This window comes from Aethalodelphis obliquidens, unplaced genomic scaffold, assembly GCF_003676395.1.
Source record: "Aethalodelphis obliquidens isolate GAN/ISIS:26980383/991018 unplaced genomic scaffold, ASM367639v1 scaffold50, whole genome shotgun sequence".
Taxonomy (NCBI): Eukaryota; Metazoa; Chordata; class Mammalia; order Artiodactyla; family Delphinidae; genus Aethalodelphis; species Aethalodelphis obliquidens.
The window spans coordinates 12086980-12107580 of record NW_020837994.1 but is presented as its reverse complement, the minus strand read 5'-3'; the positions used below and the strand labels follow the sequence as shown (position 1 = coordinate 12107580).

The window sequence follows — 20601 nt, the reverse complement described above, 5'->3', positions numbered from 1 at the left end:
TCCTTCATCAATCATCCATTTTCTGCCCTTCCTGACCTCTAAAAGTGTATGGCTCAGTAAGCATTTTCTTAGATTCAGCGGATGGGTAACATAGTAAAATTCCTTTTTAGTGCCTTGGAAATTTGATAGAGCAATGTGTCACTGTGATTTGTGTGCCTGAGGTTTCTCACATCCTCTTTCTTTAACACTTCAAACTCTAAGCATGCCTAAAAATGGAACTCTGAATGCCCCCTACCATAAAATCACCCTGCTTTGAAATGAGTCAGCATCTAAAAAACTTTGCATTTCACTTTTCATCTATGTCTCTTAGAGGCAATTTTTGTTAAACACTAGTCATCATGTCATGTATATCATGTCAGGTTGTCTGTGTTGGTATGCTTTTTTGATGCCATATTAAATTAACTGCTTTTATGTGCAAACTAGAGAAATAATGGCAAGCAAAGATTACATCCATGATCCTTGTGTTGGGTTCAAGAATGAGATAGAGACAAACACTGCGTGTTTCCGACGCTTTCAGGTGAGCGGCAGTGTGATGAGTGTTTATAGTGGAGACTTTGGCAATCTGGAAGTGAAGGGAAATATTCAGTTTGCAATCGACTATGTGGACTCACTGAAGGAGTTGCATGTGTTTGTGGCCCAGTGTAAAGACTTAGCAGCAGCAGATATTAAAAAACAGCGTTCGGACCCGTAAGTACATTTTGGAGTCACTATTTTCTCTTAGTTACTCTTAATCTTATAGAAATTGGGAAGGAAAGAAAGTAATTGAAGGGAGGGTATGTGTGTGACTGTATTAAAAGGAACGTTTGGGAAAAAAAGTTGGGGGGAAATGCTGTTTACTTTATAGATTCATATGCCAAACCTACTAAATTATAAAAATATCAGAGAAGCACAAAACGTTTCAAGTTGGAAGGGACCTTTGAGGTCATTTTGTCCTGATTCCTTCTTTTTACAGATAAGGAAACAAGGGACAGAGAAGATAAGCGACTGTTTACGTAAATTCAGCAGCAAAATGAGGAATGATGGATTGAGCCCCAGTCTCTCTCCACACACTTTCAAACTTTCTCTAAGATTAGGGACACGTGGGACATACTTTATAATGCTCTGCGGTGCAGAAATAGTTAAGATTCTAGAATAAGGTAGTTTCCATATTTAAATTATATTCTATAGAACTTTAGGGGGAATTACCTACTCATCTTTGAAATCACAGGTTTAATTCCATTTCAGTTTAGTTACAAAGTTGAATGGTATTCCCTACTTATCCCTATGCAGAAGTCTGATGCTTAATTATTTTGCTAGCATAAGCCCAATCCTAAAAGGAACTGGGCTTAATAGCCTTTTTGTTGTTTTTTCTTTTTCTTCTTCTTTTTTTTTTAACACTCATATGGCTTGATTAGGTATGTACCAGATTATTTTTTTTTCAAAAGACAGTCACAAAAACTTTTTTAATTCTGCAAGCATCAAAGCCTTTTCTTAATAGGAAACTAACCAATAGAATTAAGCATCACGTTAGAGGTCTGTCGTCTTCCCCCTGCCCCACATTAGTTAAGGTCAAAGGAAGAAAGGAATTCAGGAAATATCCCTTAAAAATCTTCAAAACAATATAAAATTATCAATTCCACTGAAATCACTTTAAAAGCTTAAGCGTAAAGGTGTTGGTGAGAGCATTTATTACATACTGCTTTTCCTAGTGTCATGAAATAATTATTTCTATCTATTTCCAGTGCATTTTTTAAAATGGAGGTTAGACACATCACTTTTATTTTCTCTGACCTTCTTGTCTGTTCAATTCTCTTTTTAGATATGTAAAGACTTATCTGTTACCAGACAAGGGCAAAATGGGCAAGAAGAAAACGCTTGTGGTGAAGAAAACGTTGAATCCTGTGTATAATGAGATACTGCGGGTATCTATGACCTCTCTATCTAGGAAAATCCTAAATGGTGACCTATGCATTTAAAAGGCCATGTCATCTTGGGTAGTGTCTCTACAGAGGAAGTCAGTCACCAAGAGAGAAGGAAATGAATAACCATTTTCTGAGAATCTGCTTTGTATGAGATGATACACCATGACTGTTGTATGCGTTATCTCATGCATGTCCTCCATACCCTGCCAGGGGGATAGTATTATCTGCGTCTCACAGATGAGGCAAATGAAGCTTAGAGAAATAAAGGAACTTGCTCAAGGATACACAGCTGATAAAGTTGAGCATTGCTGCCAAAACAATCTTATAAAAGCCTAATTCTGATCATGTTATTTCTTTGCTTAAAATATTTGAGGATTCCCATTATCCTTAGGGTCAAGTACACCCATCTTAACACGCATACCACTCCCTTGATAACCTGAGCTCCAGCTTCATCATTCCACTTTCATAGTCTTTCTTCAGGTCACCCTGATTCCTTTCTGTTCTTTGGAGGAACTACATTTTCTCACAATGCTGGGACTTTCTGTTCCTTCAGACTGGGATATTCTTCCCCACATTCTGTCCATAACTACTTCCCACAGCCTGAAATGCCTCTTCCTATGAGAAGCTGTCCTTAACCCCTAAGTTTCCCTGCTGTCTGCTGCCTCAGTCTCCTTGTTTTACAATAGGCTGTGTTAACATTCAGCACTTTAACTACTGGTTTAATTGTAAGTTCCAAGAGGGCAGGGACCAACTCTGTGTTGCTTGTAAACTGCATACCCTTACGCAAATGATTTAACCCATCTACACTTCAGATCCGCAAAAGGGAGATAAGAATAGTACCTACCTACCAATATGTATGAAGTAATTAGTATGCATTAAACACTTAGTAAATGCTGGCTCTTAGCACAGTGTCTGGTATAGGTACTTAAAAAATGTTTATAGATGGAAGGATAGCTGGATGGATAGATTAATGAAGAGTATACCTGGCTCAAATGCCCATATTCCTTTTTCCTTCAAACTTTATTATGCTGCCTTAGTCATGAGTAACAGATTATTTAAAACTACAAATATGAGAAGGATTATTCATTCCCTCTTTCTGAAAATTCTGTCCAAGTATTTGGTTATCCTCTGAGAAAAGGAGCAACATTAAATTAACCCTCAGTCATCCATGGGTGAATTTTCTGTAGCAAGTTTTTAATTATGACTTGACTATGATATACTTCAGAACCCTAGCTATTTCTAGGTCAGCTACTTCAACCCTATACTCAGGAAAAGCCAGCTAGTTTAAATGGTAAACTCAGAGAAAGGCAAGTCTGGAATAACCAAAATGGACAGTCAAGTAGTATATCATAAAGCCAAATAGAGATTATTTTTAGATTAGAAAGACTATTATCCCTTCCATGATTATATATAATCAAGGATTGACTACATTTTAGATTAAAACTATTAGCATGCCAAAAAAAACAGGTTGAAAAATATCTTGTCCTTGCAGGATAATGGTGGGAGAGGTTGTATGTATATGGGACAGGTGATATATGGGAAATCTTCTGTACTTTCAATTTTGTGTGAATCTAGAACTGCTCTAAAAAATAAAGTGTATTAAAAAATACTTTGTCCTTAGGTAGAAAACAGACCATTGGATTAAACTTCATTTGTATTTTTAGACTGAATTTGATTTATGTTATATCTAGTTAGAACTAAAAACATCCAGTAAAAATTGAATAATTGGCTTTTGTTTTTAGAGAGCTATTGCCGGCTATGATATTTGAGCCATCATTTGCTTTTCCAGAGGGGGAAAGAAAAATGAGCTTTTGTGAAAGATGAATTTGAGCTCTTTGAAACAAGACACTTAGAATAAGATGACTTTGCAATATTCTTGAGACTTGAAACCTAACAGATGAAAAAATCTGATCTACACAGATGACTTTTTTCTTCATCTCTATGTCATAACTTTGGCATAAAATAATATTATTTACCACTTTAATTTCCTTCTTTGAACTGCAGTATAAAATCGACAGGCAAATCTTAAAGACACAGAAACTGAACCTGTCTGTTTGGCACCGAGATACATTTAAGCGCAATAGTTTTCTAGGGGAAGTGGAACTTGATTTGGAAACTTGGGACTGGGATAACAAACAGAATAAACAATTGAAGTGGTACCCTCTAAAGCGGAAGGTAAGTGCAGAGTTTTTTGTTTGGTTTGTTGGTTGGTTGGTTTGGGGCCTAGGATACAGGAGAGAGCTGCTCTATAATTGCGTTTTCATTCAGAATGCTTACCCATAGTTTGGGATCATTATGTCTTTTCACTCTGTCCCATATGTTTCTTATGCTCTTTTCTATATTTTCTATTCTTTTTTTTTCTCCTCTCTATTCTTTGGGCTGGCTATTTTTTGCTAACCTATCTTTTAGTTCAATAATTTTCTTAACTGCTGTGTCTAATCTACTGTTACACCCAGCTACAGGTCCTCAATTATACTTTTCAGATTTACATTTTCATTTCATTCTTTTTTATAGATTCCATTTCTCTGCTAAAATTCTCCATCTTCACATTATCTTTATGAATTTATTAATCAAAGTTATTTAAAGTGTGTATCTGAAAACTCCAATATCTTAAACGTTTGTGAGTCCCTCTTATCTAATTTTTTATCTTAGTTTGGTCATTTGGTCCTTTGTTCTGATATGCCTGTTCATTTTTTATTGCGTGCTGGACATTGCATATGAAAAATTCTAGGGATAATTTGAGAGGGTTTACTTTTGCATCTGACACACAGAGTAGGGCCTTAATCTAGTCTGGTAATGAACTGACTAGAAGCTGGGGTTCAGCTTCCACATGGTCTGATCTAATTTTTCTTTGCCCATATTCCTAGACTGTGGTCTTTCATGGGTTGCAACTGAAAACCTAGGTAGTACTCAAATTTTAGCATGTATCCAATTCACCTGAAGGACTTATTAAAACATAGGTTTCTGGCCCTGTTCCGAGGATTTCTGTTTTGGTAAGATCTGACCCAAGAATATGCATTTCTAACAAATTCCCAGGCATTGCTGATGCTGCCGGTCTGGAGACCATACTTTGAGAACTACTGGTCTAGAGTATTTTCTGCGACCCTCTCTCCTTAGCCGGCCAGTTTTTGCCTCCCCAGCACTGTGAGAAGCCCTGCTCAGCTTCTTAGTCTCTTTCTGCTAGGCTTGTTGTGCTCTCAGTTGGCACTACTCGAAAATCAGCTAATGCCTCAAAGTGGAAAGCAGAGAATGTCAGGCTCCAACATCTTGTCCATTTGAGTCCTGTCTATCGTAATAATTCTTCATCACCTTCAAATAGATTCTTTTAATCCAGTTTTTTTTTTTTTATCCTCATCGGGAGGGTTGGTGTGATCCCAGCTAGTCCATCATAGCTGCAAGTGATACATACAATTAATACAAACTATTATTGAGTATCTACACAATAAAACAGTTCCACTTAAGAAACGGTTCCAAAATATCACATCAGAATCACCTGAAGCACTTATTTCTAGGTCTACCCATGACTTGCTGGATGAGAATTCCTCAGAAGTTGTCAAAAGCATCTCATTTTTAACTGACTTCCCTTATGTTTCTGACATGTAGCCATGTTTTGGAAATAAGGCTCTTAAGACCAGAATTTGAAAGTAGAACTCTCTCTCTCTTATAATAGATATGTTTTAAAATTATTGTTCAGTCTTTGTTATTCTTACAGGCATCTCCTCGTTTGGTCTAAAATAATTAGGTTAATGCAGCTTTGAAAATGTAATATTTGTTCCCCCCCTGCCCTGCCCCCCCACCCCCGACTCTTCTTACGCCTTCAAAGAAAGAGAATACAAATAAGTTGTTTTATGTGCTGGTTGAATGACTGAAAAAATGTATGTGTTTTTATAAAAACCAAAGCATCCCAGAACACCTCTCCTGTCTCCAAGAAAGCCATTCTGATTTCTCTGAACTAAAGGCCTTGAAATGTTTTCTGGGTACCCCACAAAGATACACAATATAAAAGCAACAGTCTAGCTCTGATGAGGAGGGAAATTTTAATCCAGGGCACTCATGAGTGATACCTAATCCGAGAAATGAGGCAGATATGGTCCCGTAACAGAGCACCAACAAACAGGGTAAATGGTTTGTGTCTCATACCTGCTGACATTCCTTCATTTTCCAGACAGCACCAGTTGCCTTTGAAGCAGAAAACAGAGGTGAAATGAAGTTAGCTCTCCAGTATGTCCCAGAGCCAATGCCTGGTATGTAGTGATTTTCTGTCCAGATTTATGTCCTTAGCCTTATGTCTCCCTTCTTCAAGGATTTCTTTGAGTTCTATGATTTTTTCAAAGGTGAAGCCCTAAATAAACTTACTAATTTAGTAATCGTATAGACCGAATGAGTCAATCCACAGTTGTAAACTACAAAATTTTCTTTTTTTTATTGTGGTAAAAACACATAACATAAAATTTTTCTTAACCGTTTTTAAGTGTACCATTAGTAGTGTTAAGTATATTTACAATGTTGAGAAGCAGATCTCTGGGCTTTTTCATCTTGTATATCTGAAACTCTATACCCATTAAACCACAATTCCCTTCTTCCCCTTCCCTCCAGGTTCCCCTTCCTGGTAACCACCATTCTATTTTCTGTTTCTATGAGAAAAATTCTCTTTTTTTTTTTTCAGTCCAGCTTACAGCCCTTGTTTTAACTTTTACCTCACTCTCCCAAAAGTTTGTATCTCCACAGCGTGAATGGCCTTTCCTGTATAGTGCTGTGATACAAATGGAACTGGTGTGTTTTTTCCCCCATAGGTGGGAATTGGGAGAATTCATATGTAGCCCCTAAGAAATTAGAGCTCATTTGTCCTCTCCTCTCAAGGTCTCATTAGGGGAGAAAGCTTTTTCTTCAAAATTTTTAATTGCATCCTTGATGTTAAGGCCTCAGTTCTCCAGCACAGTTAAGGAGCAAGAGACTGTCAGGAAATCTGTGCTAACCCCCCTCTCATTTCCCACACAGTTCCCCAAGTTGTCCTCCTTAAGAATCTATATGAATGTTAGGACTGAAATCAGGGGTTGCAAACTCAGGTGCTTTCAGTAGCCTATCCAAGTCTTAGATGAAGTCCCATCTCCTCCCTAAAGCTTTTCCTGAATGTTTTTACCCTCACTGATCACATCATCTTCTAGAACATTACAGTAATAACTTTGCATTTCATTCTTATATTACATTTTTGTAGTTTTTATTGATTTTCTCTCTCTAGCTTAACTGTAAACATCTCCCAACGACCTAGATTTCCTGTATTCCTTGTATGTCCAATGACATTCCTAGCATAGGGCTGAGCACATAATAGATGCTCATTAAATACTGGTTGGTTGACTGATTGGCCCACCCATCCAGAAATATATGGTAGTATTCCTCCACCCATGTGCACCCAACCTAGACAACTTCAGACTAAGCCAACTTCTCAGTAATTCCCTGTCCATAATACTGGCTGTTATGTGTGTCTATACAATAGTCCTATAAAATTTGTAACTACTTTTAACAAGAAGAGTGACTATATCTTAACCAGTACCTGTTTCGTTTACTCTATACTCAGATATGTTTAAAATGCCTCCTATCAGCACCGATTGATATTGGTATTAATATTTGAAAGGTATATGCATTTCACTGAGTAGTTTTGAATATAACTGTAAATGGATGATTCACATACCTAATATCTATAATTGATCTCATTGAGCCAAGCAAAACCCAAAAAGAATGATGTAATACTCTGTACTTGGAATCAATTAAATTATTTTCATAGAGCTATCTGAGCTCAGTACAGCCAGACTATGAAAGATATAGTTAAGAACAGATATAATCAATTAGGATCATATGATCAAACACTAGCTAGCGTCGCTATGTCAGACCATTTTTAGGTTGGCATCTTTGGATGCAGTACTGCCAAGAGAGGAATGGCAGTGGAATTTCATTTTCTCTCTCTTTTTTCTGTTACAGGTAAAAAGCTTCCTACAACTGGAGAAGTGCACATCTGGGTGAAGGAATGCCTTGATCTACCACTGCTAAGGGGCAGCCATCTAAATTCTTTTGTTAAATGGTAACAGCATTGATAACTCTCCACCCTCAGTTCTACAATAGCCTGGCCTTTGCTGCTTGGTTTTACTTTTCTGTATCTGTGATGCTGAAAGTCGTCATTAGTAGTATAAATAAACTAACTTGAGACAGTGGCGACTTGAGCTAGAGGGATCTTTGACATGAACCCTCTCCAAGGCTTCATTTAGTTTTTTGCTTTTGGGGTTTTTAAAATAAATTTATTTATTTATTTTTGGCTGCATTGGGTCTTCGCTGCTACGTGTGGGCTTTCTCTAGTTGCCGTGAGCGGGGGCTACTCTTCTTTGTGGTGCGCGGGCTTCTCATTGCCGTGGCTTCTCTTGTTGCGGAGCACGGACTCTAGGCGCGTGGGCCTCAGTAGTTGCGGCACGCAGGCTCAGTAGTTGTGGATCGCGGGCTCTAGAGCACAGGCTCAGTAGTTGTGGTGCACGGGCTTAGTTGTTCCGCAGCATGTGGGATCTTTCCGGACCAGGGATTGAACCTGTGTCCTGTGTCCCCTGCATTGGCAGGCGATTCTTAACCACTGCACCACCAGAGAAGTACTTCATTTAGTTTTAAAATCATAAAGATAAGAGGGAATACATACAATTGAAACCAGAGATCACATGCTCAGATACGTAATGTCTTCTAGGAGGTACATCTGCTGATGAGGACAATATTCAATACTAAAGAGTTTATGAAATGGCTAATGGTGATGCCACAACTCTTGGATCCTTTGTGGAGCATCTGTTTTGTGGCCCATTTGCAAAAGGCCTTTTGCCTCAGTCTGTAAATATCTGGGAAGTTATTTGCTAAATAGACCCATACTAATAATTAGCTCATAAGAGTTTAAGACAATTTGGGTTTTTAAGTTGCAACCTTTTTCTCTGTTGTAATATAAATGCTTGGCATCTTAACTAAACAGATATTATTGTGCTGTCCTAACTCTCTCTGACTAATTTTATCTATATAGATTCTACCAGAAGACCAATTGTAGCTATTTAAGTTTATATGACCTTATTTATGATTTTCCCTATACATATTCTTCATAGATGTCAACTGATAAGTTTTTCAGCTCAGGTCAGTCTCCCATTCCAAGACTAGTCCCGGCCCTTCTTGTCTGCACAAGAGACATGGTAGGTTAAATTAATTTCACTTATTACCATAAAGTAAATATAAATAATTGCAAATATGTAATATAATTCATTCCCAAAGTCAAATCTAGCAAATTGGAGAGGTTTCTCTTCTTTTGCAGTTCTGTACAAGACTGATTTCTTAGGCTATCACAGATAATCAGGAATAGATTTTAGAGGAATCCACAAACAATTGCTACATAGTAAACACTAAGTGCAGGTACTGAACTAAGTTGTTTGCTTAATATGTAATTCTAATATTAACATTTTGAGGTAGGCATCACCATTCCCATTTTATAGATGAGGAAGCAAGTGTCTAAGAGGTTAAGTCAGTTTCCTATACTACACAGCCACTAAGTGGCAGAGTCAGGATTCCAAGCAAGTGTGGTCCACTCTGGTGCAGAGAGTCTTTCCGGCAGGATGCCCCACCATCGCCATCACCATCACCATCTCTCTACACTCTTTTTTTCTTCCATTTCCTCTCGCCAATCCCCAGTAGCTGAAGCACACTGAAAGCATGAGTTTACTGTCTTATTAAAATGTTCTCACAATAATGTTTCCTTTCGTAGTACCATCCTTCCAGATACAAGTAGGAAAAGTCGCCAGAAGACGAGAGCTGTGGGGAAAACCACCAACCCTGTCTTCAACCACACCATGGTGTATGATGGGTTCAGGCCTGAGGACCTGACGGAAGCCTGTGTCGAGCTTACTGTCTGGGACCATTACAAATTAACCAACCAGTTTTTGGGAGGTCTTCGGATTGGCTTTGGAACAGGTAACATTTGTTACATTTTTAATTCTCCATGAGTCAAATGCTTCTGGAGACACTAGAGATTGGTTGGTTTGTTGTTTTGCTTCTTCCTAATGAAAACAGATATTGTTTCTGTTAAGTATAATGAAATGAATGAGTGAAGGAATGTCAGGCTGTGTGCCAAGGACTCTGGATACAAAGATTAACGGGATGCAATGTCTGTCCACACAGAGCTTAAGTTATTGTGGGGGAAACCAGAAAAGCCTTCATCACTACTCTTTCCTGAAAAAACATTTGTGGCCCTTCATGGCTAAAAGTGTGCTTTGCATAATAATAGTAACTAATATTTATGGAGCACTGATCACTGTACTAAGTGCTTTATTTGCATTATTTCATTTAATCTTCACAGCAGTTCTATGAGTTGTTTCTAATGTTAGCCCCAGAGAAACTGATGTTCCAAGAAATTAAGAAACAGAGCTAATAAGTGGCAGAGCCAGGATTCAAAATTGAGTCTGTTAGACACTAAAGCTGTAACCACACTTCCCTAGAGATCACGTACTGTCACTTCCAACGCAATGCTGGAATCCTCCCTACTATCCCCTTATGCACCTGACAGATTCTCATCTAACTTTTATATGGATGTGAAGAGAAATCATTACTCTGAGAATAATGAGAATAATCCCAATTGTGGTGGGTCCCATTATTGGATATCTCAGATGGTTAAACAGTTCTTTCTCTGCCCTCCTGGTGATGTTAAAACTCTTCCTAGCTGTTTCCATTGGTGATTATAATTAGGGAATGACTCAGTTTTTTCCCAATGAGCTATTCCTTTCTAAATGCAAAGCTTCCCTTTTTTTCCAGGGAAAAGCTATGGTACTGAAGTGGATTGGATGGACTCTACTTCAGAGGAAGTTGCTCTCTGGGAAAAGATGGTAAATTCCCCCAACACTTGGATTGAAGCAACCCTGCCTCTTAGAATGCTGTTGATTGCCAAGATTTCCAAGTGAACCCAAAGTCCACTGGCTCCTCCACTGAAAACTACTAAACACGTGGAATCTGATCTTAAAAATGTTACTATGTAGACAGAGATCCTCACCTTCTATCTATTGCCATAACAAATGCTACACAGCATGTTAAAGTCAACCTGCATGTACTTCTTTGGTTACAAGGCCCAAGAGACTTAAATGATAACAAAACATGTAATGTGTTTGTGACTCCAACATTAAAGAAGATGTTTGAGAAAGTTAAGAAAATCAAACCATTGCTGCTGCTTCAAAGAAAAAGCTGCCAAAAATAATTAAATGTGGGGTGTTGTTAATGAAAAGAGTTTTCCAATTTGCCATCATGTGTTTCTTTCTTTTTTTCTTTTTTTTCATTTTTTGGCCATGCCACAAGGCTTGTCGGATCTTAATTCCCCGACCAGGGATCGAACCCACGCCCCCTGTACTGGAAGCGTGGAGTCTTACCCACTGGACCACCAGGGAAGTCCCACCACCATGTGTTTCAAACCACAGTTTTGTGCTACAGGTAGAAGGGCCTGCCACTTGATCATTGAAAACCCTTGCATGAACTGAAGAAATGTTGGTTTGTAGAAGAGTGACTGAAAGATACTCCTACGAGGGGAAAAAAAGGCAGAATATCAGTGATGATGAAGAATTTGTTCATAAGAAAGCTATTTACTCTGTAATCTCTATTGAAAATGGAATTCCATGTTAGGGCAATGAGACTATATTTACTGCGTACGTATGTTTTTTGCCTTGAGAAACTTCCCCTTTTCCCAGTGTTAAAGTCCCAAATGTGCTTTGGTGCCACCCACTGGCCATAGGTGGAATTTAGTTTTGGGCTTAATTTTCTCCTAAGATAAGTCTCAAGCCTGTATTTTGTACTAGAGTGCCGTATATAAAACAAAAACCTTGCATATATGAGATTCTGTTTTTCTTATAACTCTACTATATGAAAAGAGCATGAGAGTGGTCTCAGACATGCCTTGCAACAAAGTTTTAATTAGAATGTAAATTGTTAAATTATACTGTACTTCCTGTGTCTGTATAATTTTCATAAAGTATTTTGTAAAAACCCTTAGAATAAATTATTATATGATTTAATTGTCAAATTAATCTTACTTCTTGTTTTAAATGAAATACTTTATGTTAAGAAACCTAAAATCTAAATTCCCTAGCAAGGCTAAAGAACTTTTGGGCTAATATTTCTCCAGAGTCTTTACTGCAACTCTGGGCATCATTTCCTCTAAATGGGAAGCTTCAGCTGTGTTATTAAGAGTAGAACTTTTATTTTTAAAAAGTAGTTGAGGGACTTCCCTGGTGGCACAGTGGTTAAGAATCCACCTGCCAATGCAGGAGACTCGGGTTCGAGCCCTGGTCCGGGAAGATCCCACATGCCTTGGAGCAACTAAGCCCATGCACCACAACTGCTGAGCCTGTGCTCTACAGCCCGCGAGCCACAACTACTGAGCCCGCGAGCCACAACTACTGAGCCCATGTGCCACAACTACTGAAGCCCGCGTGCCTAGAGCCTGTGCTCCACAACAAGAGAAGCCACCACAATGAGAAGCTCACGCACTGCAATGAAGAGTAGCCCCTGCTCGCCGCAACTAGAGAAAAGCCTGCGTGCAGCAATGAAGACCCAATGAAGCCAAAAATTTAAAAAAAAAAAAAAAAAGTAGTTGAAAAGCTTTGAAGATACATTAACATTTATTCTTAAAGTTTTCCACAAAGACATTTTTGGGTCATTTGATACATAAAGCATTACTCCCCCTTAGAACCCCACTAGCTCACCATCTCAAAACAAGCCCTGATTTAATATAGGTTGGGGGAAGCCTGGGTGGTGAGGGGAGGGTGAGATCTTACAACAGGTATCTAACGAATGTCATTGAAAACATCTGGAGTGCTTGCCTCCTTTCCCCGAAACAGATGCTAGAACCTTCGACCCACTGGCCAGTAAGAGCAACTAACCTAAAACAACGCCCTTCCCTCATTGTCTCTCAAGGTCTTTTAGGAGGGTGGTTAATCTAGCTGTATTTCCTCTTCCTGTTCTGGCTGCAGGGAGGGACAAGATGAGGTGAAAGGAGGCACATCTCCAAGATCGGCTGGAGCCATAGCAGAAGTGCAAATCCTGTTCCAGCTCCTGCCACTTCATAGTACAAGCTACTTTCTCAGCCCTTTTTTCAGTTACCTGCTCAGCCATCTGCCAGCATCCAGCCAGCTATGAAGCATGAATGAGATGAGTCCTAGTATCTCCCCATCTAGGACTAGGAATGCCCGCCTCCCACATCCCCAGATCCCCAAGACACCAGAGGGGACAATAGAACCATCCTTGCATCTGCCCACAGAACTTCCAACTGCCTCGGGTCATCCAAGGGGATGTCGTGTCACATTGTTTTTCCGAAAAAATCTATAAAAGCTTTAATCTCACCTGGCTACAAGAGGAAGGCTAAATGGGATTTTCATGCATTATAAAGTGTAGGCAACCTGAATTCTTTGGTGAACTCAAGTTGACAGACTTTTCATCCAGTGGGATTTTTAGGCAAAGTCCCTGCTGAAATTTTTTATTTTCTTAAACTGGAGGCATTTCCTTGAACTGCATGTTTTAGGGCTCTTTTTCTTTTTCCAGAAACCCAACCGGAAATAAGCCCCAAAGGGAGATTTATTGGAAATAAACTGTTAGCCCAGAGAATTAAGGAAGCACTACAGGAACTAGATTACTTTGGGGACTCGTGGGCTGGAACCAGGAACTCAGATACTGTCTCTCCTCTTCCTCAGGGACAGGCAGCTCCAGCATCACAAGCTCTCAGCTAAAGCACTTCTCTTTCCTGGATTCAGCTTGAGAGAGCTCTGGGAGAAACTGGCCAGGCTTGGGTCACGTCCCCACCTATTGGACCACTCACGGTAGCCAGGAATGGATAGGGTAAGATCTTATGCTTGGCCCTGCGTGGATTATGTGTCCGCCCTGTGGCCAGGGAGAGGTGATCCATTTTCAGAAGAATAGGGTATCATACACATGGGCACTGGAGAAATCAAGAGCTAGGTAGCCATGTAATTTGTTTCCCCCTTTGGTGAAAATGCTTCAAAATTCCATTATTTAAAAAATGAAATAATATTCCAAAGAGTCACTGCTGACTGTTTCCAGGGAGGCCGAAATTTCCCCAACCATCATGACTGCTGCAGCTTTTAAGTAGATGGTGAGGATCCTGGGAACTGCATAACCTGTTCACATGGCCTAGGAGCCCACCAAAGCATGATTACTGTTAGCCTAGGCTTACGTCCAGGGAACTTGCTTGGACTTCTTTGTACATCTCTCATCCATACTCACCATCTAAGTAAAAAGTCCCCGAACATCTGCCTTCTCTTGTACTCTTAGGCATTTGTACATCTTCTCTCATTTAATTCTGACAATATTTTGAAACATAGGCATTATTATCCACATTTTATAGTTGGCAGGGAACAAAGAAACTAAAGCACAGAGAGGTTAAGTTGTCCCAAGAAGAATTCTTGTCCCAAGAAGAATCCCCATTCTCCTTTGGGATTACTCTCCTATTTCCTCTCCTGTCTCCACTCCCCCGCAGGCTCATTCACTAATTTCACTAGTTTGTTTTACAAAACAAATGCTCCCACACATTTGATCCAATCACAGAACATTCCTTCCACTTCCTTGGCTGACTTGTTCCTAAAGAACTGGTTCTTCTTCAGCCTTACAAAAAGAAGACTCTCACTCTTCACATTCAACACCTCAGTCAGGATGTGGGATCAGATTTCAGATCATTGTGCCCCTATTTTTATTCTTTGAGAAGAGTGATGTGTCCAATTGATCCATGATTATGTTAGCAGTTATCATACTGAATTGCTGTTTTTCTATTATTTGTCTCCATCATTAGATGGTAATTATCTTAAGAACTGGGACTGCAAACCTTGGACATAACAGTTTCTCAGTATGTGAATTGAACGAATGAATGATTAAGCAAATGAATGAATGATGAACTAAAGACCATGGGGTTCAGTATCAAAAAATCTGGGTTTGAATTCTGTCTCTATCACTTACTCTCTGAGTGACTTGGGACAACTTAACCTCTCTGTGCATTAGTTTCTTTGTTCCCTGCCAACTATAAAATGTGGATAATAATGCCTATGTTTCAAGAATATTGTCAGAATTAAATGAGAGAAGATGTACAAATGCCTAGTACTATGTAGGGCATATAGAAGAACTCTGTAAATAGCAGCTTTAAAAAGGAGATGTTAAAAGACTTAACAAAGACAAGTGGAGGGAACTCGTTGGTCACCACTAGGGAGAACATTGGCCAAGGCTCATGACTTGGACCTCTGGAATATATACTGGATACCTTCAGGGTCAAAGGTAGGGGGGAAAATGGCATAACAAAGAAAACCATGGCAGAAAGGAGCCAAAAGTCATTATTACTAAACTGAAAGTTTCTGAGAAGAGTGATATACCTAATTTATTAATGTATACTTAGCATCTAGCCCCGCACCATACATTACAAATGTTTGTTGAATAAATCAGTGAATGAATACTGATTAGGATCTTTTGAGATTCTTAACCTTGACAAGTGATCTATGAATTTAATATTTAAAATAATTTTAATGTAGAAGAGATATATAAAATATTCCTAATGTAGAAAATGTATTTAATCAACAGATTTCATTGAGCAGCCATTATGTGCAAGGGACTTAGGTACAAAGAGAGGGGAAAGCGTCCGTAAGCTCATCCTCAAGAAACAACTGCTATTAACATCTTGAGTATTTTTCCTCTTTTCTTTTCTTTTCTTAGGAAACATATTCTGTGAATTCACTTTACTACATCAGACAACCATATATGATAATCAGCAAATAAAATTTTCAATGTATGTCTGACCCTTTTATTTAAATGAAGAGGACTATTCTAATTTTCTAGTCACTTGCCTCAACTTTTCAAGTTCCATTTCAGTATACGAAGCTTGAAATTGAAGGAAAAGTGAAGAAGAGATGTGAGGGGGAAATTAAAAATAAGTTTCACTCACATTTTTTAATTCACTTTCATAAACCCTAAATAACCTACAATTTAAGTTATTAAAATTTTAGTTCAGGAGATTTTCCGAGCCTTTTGCTGGTGAAAGCTTTCCCTGATAGACAGATTCAGGATTTGGGACAGGAGATCCTGATCTTTGAGACCAAAGCAAAAATCTCAAACTCTTCTTTCAGATCTATTTTGCTCTAAGTGAAATCTGAAGCATTTAAAAATCCATCCATGTATAGTAACACCCCAGGCTTTTTCCTTATCATCATGACTTGAGAAATTAAGTCTGACCACAGACTTAACAGTGATTGCAGGAATAGCTAACTCTTTGCTCTGTGCTTAAGTTTTCACATCATTAAGATCATTCTAAATTTTAACTCTTTTATCTCTCTTTTTTCAATTATCTTTCAAACACAAGTATTTCCATGCCATTAAATTACCTATAAACATGATAATGTTTAATGTCTACATAATATTCTATTATATGAAAATACCATAATTTTCTTTAAATTTTCTCTTTTTTGGACATTTTGGTTTCCAACTTTTAGCCGTTATAAACCACACTTGGAGCAAAACTTTTTCTTTCAGAAAAAGGCCTTTCTTTCAGCAAAGATCTCCCCCAGACGGACAATCATTAATTCAAAAGGCATAAAGGTGTTTTAAGTTCTCAATACATCAATTGACTTTTACCATGGTATAAGAGAGCACCTATTTCACTATACCCTTACCAGGTATCTTAAATAATAATACCAGGTATCTTAAATACCAGGTATCTGGGTCATCTTAAAAGAAGGGGAAAATTTTTGACTAATTTGATAGATGAAATGATATCTAATGTTAACTTATATTTATTGGATCCCTGATAGGGTTCAATTCTTGGCCATTTCTGTCCCCTCATCTGTGAATTCAATTGTTTATTTCTCTTTTAAGATGTTAACGCTTTATTGATTTGTACAGGCTCTTTGTAAAAATATAAATCTGTTGTCTGTCATATTTATGGTGGATAGTTTTCTCTATTCGATTTTTGCCTTCAACATCCATTCAACACATATTTATCTGAGTCTCCCCAAGGCATTGGTCTAGTCATCAAGGATGAAACAGACACAGTTCCTGCCCCTAAGGATCTCAGAGTTTAACAGGGGAAGGCAGGGGAGTAAATGATGAGTGCAGTAAGGCTTTCAAATGCTCTGTTGGAAGTACAAATAGACTAGAGTGGCCACACTAAAAGAGGTGAGTGGTCACGTCTACACTTACCGGCTAGGAGAGGCTTCACAGAGGAGGTGATTCTTATCTAAGTATAAAATGCTGGGTAAATTACTAGAGCGACAAGGGACAAAGTGGAAAAAAGCATTCCAGGCAGAGGGAACACCTACAGACAGGGCCTGCTAGGGAAACGTCAATAGCTGGTGTTAGGCTAGGGAATAAAACTAAAACGTCAGGCAGGTCTTGAGAAAGAAGGGGCTCCAGACCTCAGAGTCACATAATTTTTTAAATTATATATAACTTTAGATGTTTAAGTCAAATTGAGTGTTACCTTATTCATCTCTTACATAATATTTAAGCTAAGAAAGTCCTTCCTGACCCAGAACTTTAATACTTACCTTTGTTTTCCTCTAGTTTCCATTTTTAATACTTTGTTTTCATTTTAGTCTTTACATTTAACTGTTTAATCCATCTGGAATTGACTTTGGTGTGTATAAGGTAAGCCTCATTTGATTCTTTTTTCTGTTTTAATGTTTATCACGTCCATATTGTCCATTAAGCTTTTCTCTGTAACCCTATTGTGCCAGTGGGTAAAACAGGGAGTGCTGAATAGCTAATAAAATGTATTCCCAGCTGGGGACAATGCTTCGGGAAACGAAAGAAATTTCTCTGGGGTTTGCTCTTTCTCTGAGGTGTGTTAAACACTACAGGTACAAACTCACAGCCATTTAGGATCACCGCTCTCAGAGTACTACTGCTACTTTGTATTTATAGATTGCAAATTTTTTAAGGAGCCAACACTTTCCACAGAGAGGACTTTATTCTCATGACCACTGAAGCCGGGAGAGGGAAGAAGAATATGTCACCACTGCTTGATTGTTTACTCCCACAAGAAATTATGTGGAGTCAGACTTGTTCCCCTGATGCTGGCTGGAAATCAGGTGGACTTGGCGTCTCTGTACAGTACAGGCCAGACACTGGGCTGAGAGCTGTGACTGGTTAGATAGGCAAGTATAACCTGACCAGATTGGTTCTGGACTCACCGGAGTCCCCCTGTGGTTACTTCACAGCATTCTGAAGACCTGTCCACCAATCACAGGGCTCCTTACTGGGTGAAAAAAACGACTGCTAGACATTGCCAGGAGTCCCTAGCAACACCGTGGCTTTTGAAATCTGGAGGGGGAGGCCGTGCAGTCAGCCGACAGTAGAGGAGAGTGCTGATGCCTCAGGAAGAGACGGCTCTCAGGATGGACACCCCACCCTCTGAAGAACCCTTAGATAAGCAAAACAAAAATCTAGAAAACCAGGAAGAGGAGATGGAGTTTAAGGAACTGGATGGTCTGAGGGAAGCCTTGGCAAACCTCCGGGGACTGTCCGAAGAGGAGAAGAGTGAGAAGGCGAAGCTGTACTCCCGCATCCAGGAGCAGTCCCAGCTCATCTGCATCCTGAAGCGGAGGTCAGACGAGGCCCTGGAGCGCTGCCGGATCCTGGAGCTGCTCAACACAGAGCTGGAGGAGAAGAGGATGCAGGATGCTGAGAAGCTGAAGGCCAAGAGCGAGCAGGCCCAGAGGCTGGAGGAACGCTTTATGACCCTGGCAGCCAACCATGAGTTGATGATCCGCTTCAAGGACGAACACAAAAGTCAGAACATCAAGCTGAGAGAGGAGAATGAGAAGCTGAGGATGGAGAATGACCACCTCTTCAGCCAGGCTCTGAAGGACCAGGAGGCCAAAGTATTGCAGCTCACTGCCCGGAGTGAGGCCCTCACCAAGGAGCTGGAGTCTCTGAAACAGAGGAGCGCTCAGGAAGCCTGCCAGGCCCAGGCCCGAGAGAAGGAACTGCTGGAGCTGTTCCAGAGCCAGCAGGCCTGCGCCCACACCAAGGACACAGAGCAGCTGCGCAACCAGCTGCAGAGCCTCAAGCAGCAGCACCAACAGGCCATGGAGCAGATGGCCAAGGCCGAGGAGGCACACAGCCAGCTGAACCGGGAGCTGCAGGCCAGGCTGCAGACCGTCACTTGTGAGAAAGACGAGCTGTTGCAGCTGTCCATGGAGAGGGGCAAGGTGCTTCAGAACAAGCAAGCAGAGATCCGCCAGCTTGAGGAGAAGTTGGAGACGGCCGATGTGGCCAGGAGGCGTGCGCTAGAGCGGTTTGAACAAGAGGCAGTGGCCGTGGACAGTAACTTGAGAGTCCGGGAACTCCAGCGCAGGCTAGATGGGATCCAGAAGGCCTACGATGAACTCAGGCTGCAGTCAGAAGCCTTCAAAAAGCACAGCCTGGATCTTTTAAGCAAGGAGAGAGAACTCAACGCCAAACTCCGCCATCTCTTTCCATAAGGAAGCTTCTGGTTCCTCTGGCCTCCAATTTAGAAATCAAGTATTTGTGCCTTGTGGCAAGAGTAAAGATGGGATTCCATTTATTCTACCTTTAAGTACAAGAGACCACTCAAAGAAAAACTACTTTACTATGACATTGTTGTTGCCATTGTCAGGATAACACTAATTTTCAGTCCTACCACCTAGAATACACGAGATTAACCAAATTTCTTTCTGTGCCTTTGAAATCTCCCTAAGTTTGCTATCAGTATCTCCACCTCCCCCATAACTCATTCATTCTCAACCCCAGGTATCTTCATGTGTCCTAAGTTTTAAAATTAGCAGCCATTATGGACTTGAGTGAATCTTTTTTTTTTTTTAATTTATTTATTTTTGGCTGTGTTGGGTCTTCATTGCTGCACACGGGCTTTCTCTAGCTGTGGTGAGCGGGGGCTACTCTTTGTTGCGCTGTGCGGGCTTCTCATTGCGATGGCTTCTCTTGTTGCAGAGCACGGGCTCTAGGCACGCAGGCTCGGTAGTTGTGGCTCGAGGGCTCTAGAGTGCAGTCTAGTAGTTGTGGCACACGGGCTTAGTTGCTCCGCGGCATGTGGGATCTTCCCGGACCAGGGATCGAACCCATGTCTCCTGCATTGGCAGGCGGATTCTTAATCACTGCGCCGCCAGAGAAGTCCCCTTGAGTGAATCTTAAAAGTGCAATGGGATGTGTTACTGTGAAAAGAAAAAACTAGCATAATTAGCCCTTGTAGATAGGTAGGCTTGTAATCTCCCGTAGTTGAGACTGTAAGCTATAACAGTTAATAGCATATTAATAGCATGGATAACCTGCAGAAAAGTGTCTGATTTTGCAACAGACCAAACAGTTGCTTGCTTCACCTGCTTTATGGCAGTATCCTTTCAATTTTATTTTAGTCGCACTAGCTCGGAGAACAAAAATTGAGCTCATTAAATTCTTTTCCAAAGTAGGCAAACTTTATTATAGTCAGTTAAATTCTTTTCCAAAGTAGGCAAACTTTATTATAGTCAGTCTATATGAGCAATAAGATTCAAGTAAGTAAAATCAACCCATTTTAATATTTCCTGCAAGCTTAGATCACATTCCATTTTCTTGGTTTTTCTCCTTAATAAAAACAGGATTTAGAGGTACAAAAAAGCAAATATCAGTAGTTTCATTTAATATTGCACAA

The 20601-nt window shown here is 39.8% G+C and overlaps 2 protein-coding genes across 12 annotated transcripts in view; both read left to right on the top strand.

The window, feature by feature from the left end:
* The window catches only part of LOC113607846 (synaptotagmin-like protein 2), a 100845-nt gene extending 88874 nt beyond the window's left edge, over positions 1-11971 (top strand). For 8 of the 11 annotated variants that reach the window (XM_027083570.1, XM_027083572.1, XM_027083569.1 and 5 more), the window contains 7 exons: positions 518-687; positions 1799-1901; positions 3906-4076; positions 6067-6145; positions 7878-7977; positions 9673-9878; positions 10716-11971. In XM_027083570.1, the coding sequence (XP_026939371.1) occupies positions 518-687; positions 1799-1901; positions 3906-4076; positions 6067-6145; positions 7878-7977; positions 9673-9878; positions 10716-10861 (975 nt within the window). In that variant the 3' untranslated portion in view covers positions 10862-11971. The remainder of the gene's footprint in view (positions 1-517; positions 688-1798; positions 1902-3905; positions 4077-6066; positions 6146-7877; positions 7978-9672; positions 9879-10715) is intronic. The other 3 variants (XM_027083573.1, XM_027083578.1, XM_027083576.1) reach the window with 1 other exon arrangement.
* A 498-nt stretch (positions 11972-12469) lies between these two features.
* Positions 12470-19623, top strand: CCDC89 (coiled-coil domain containing 89). Its single transcript, XM_027083565.1, has 2 exons — positions 12470-18022; positions 18152-19623. Exon 2 carries the CDS (start codon positions 18302-18304, stop codon positions 19415-19417), a length of 1116 nt encoding a protein of 371 aa, XP_026939366.1. The 5' UTR covers positions 12470-18022; positions 18152-18301; the 3' UTR covers positions 19418-19623.
* The last annotated feature ends 978 nt before the right edge of the window (positions 19624-20601 follow it).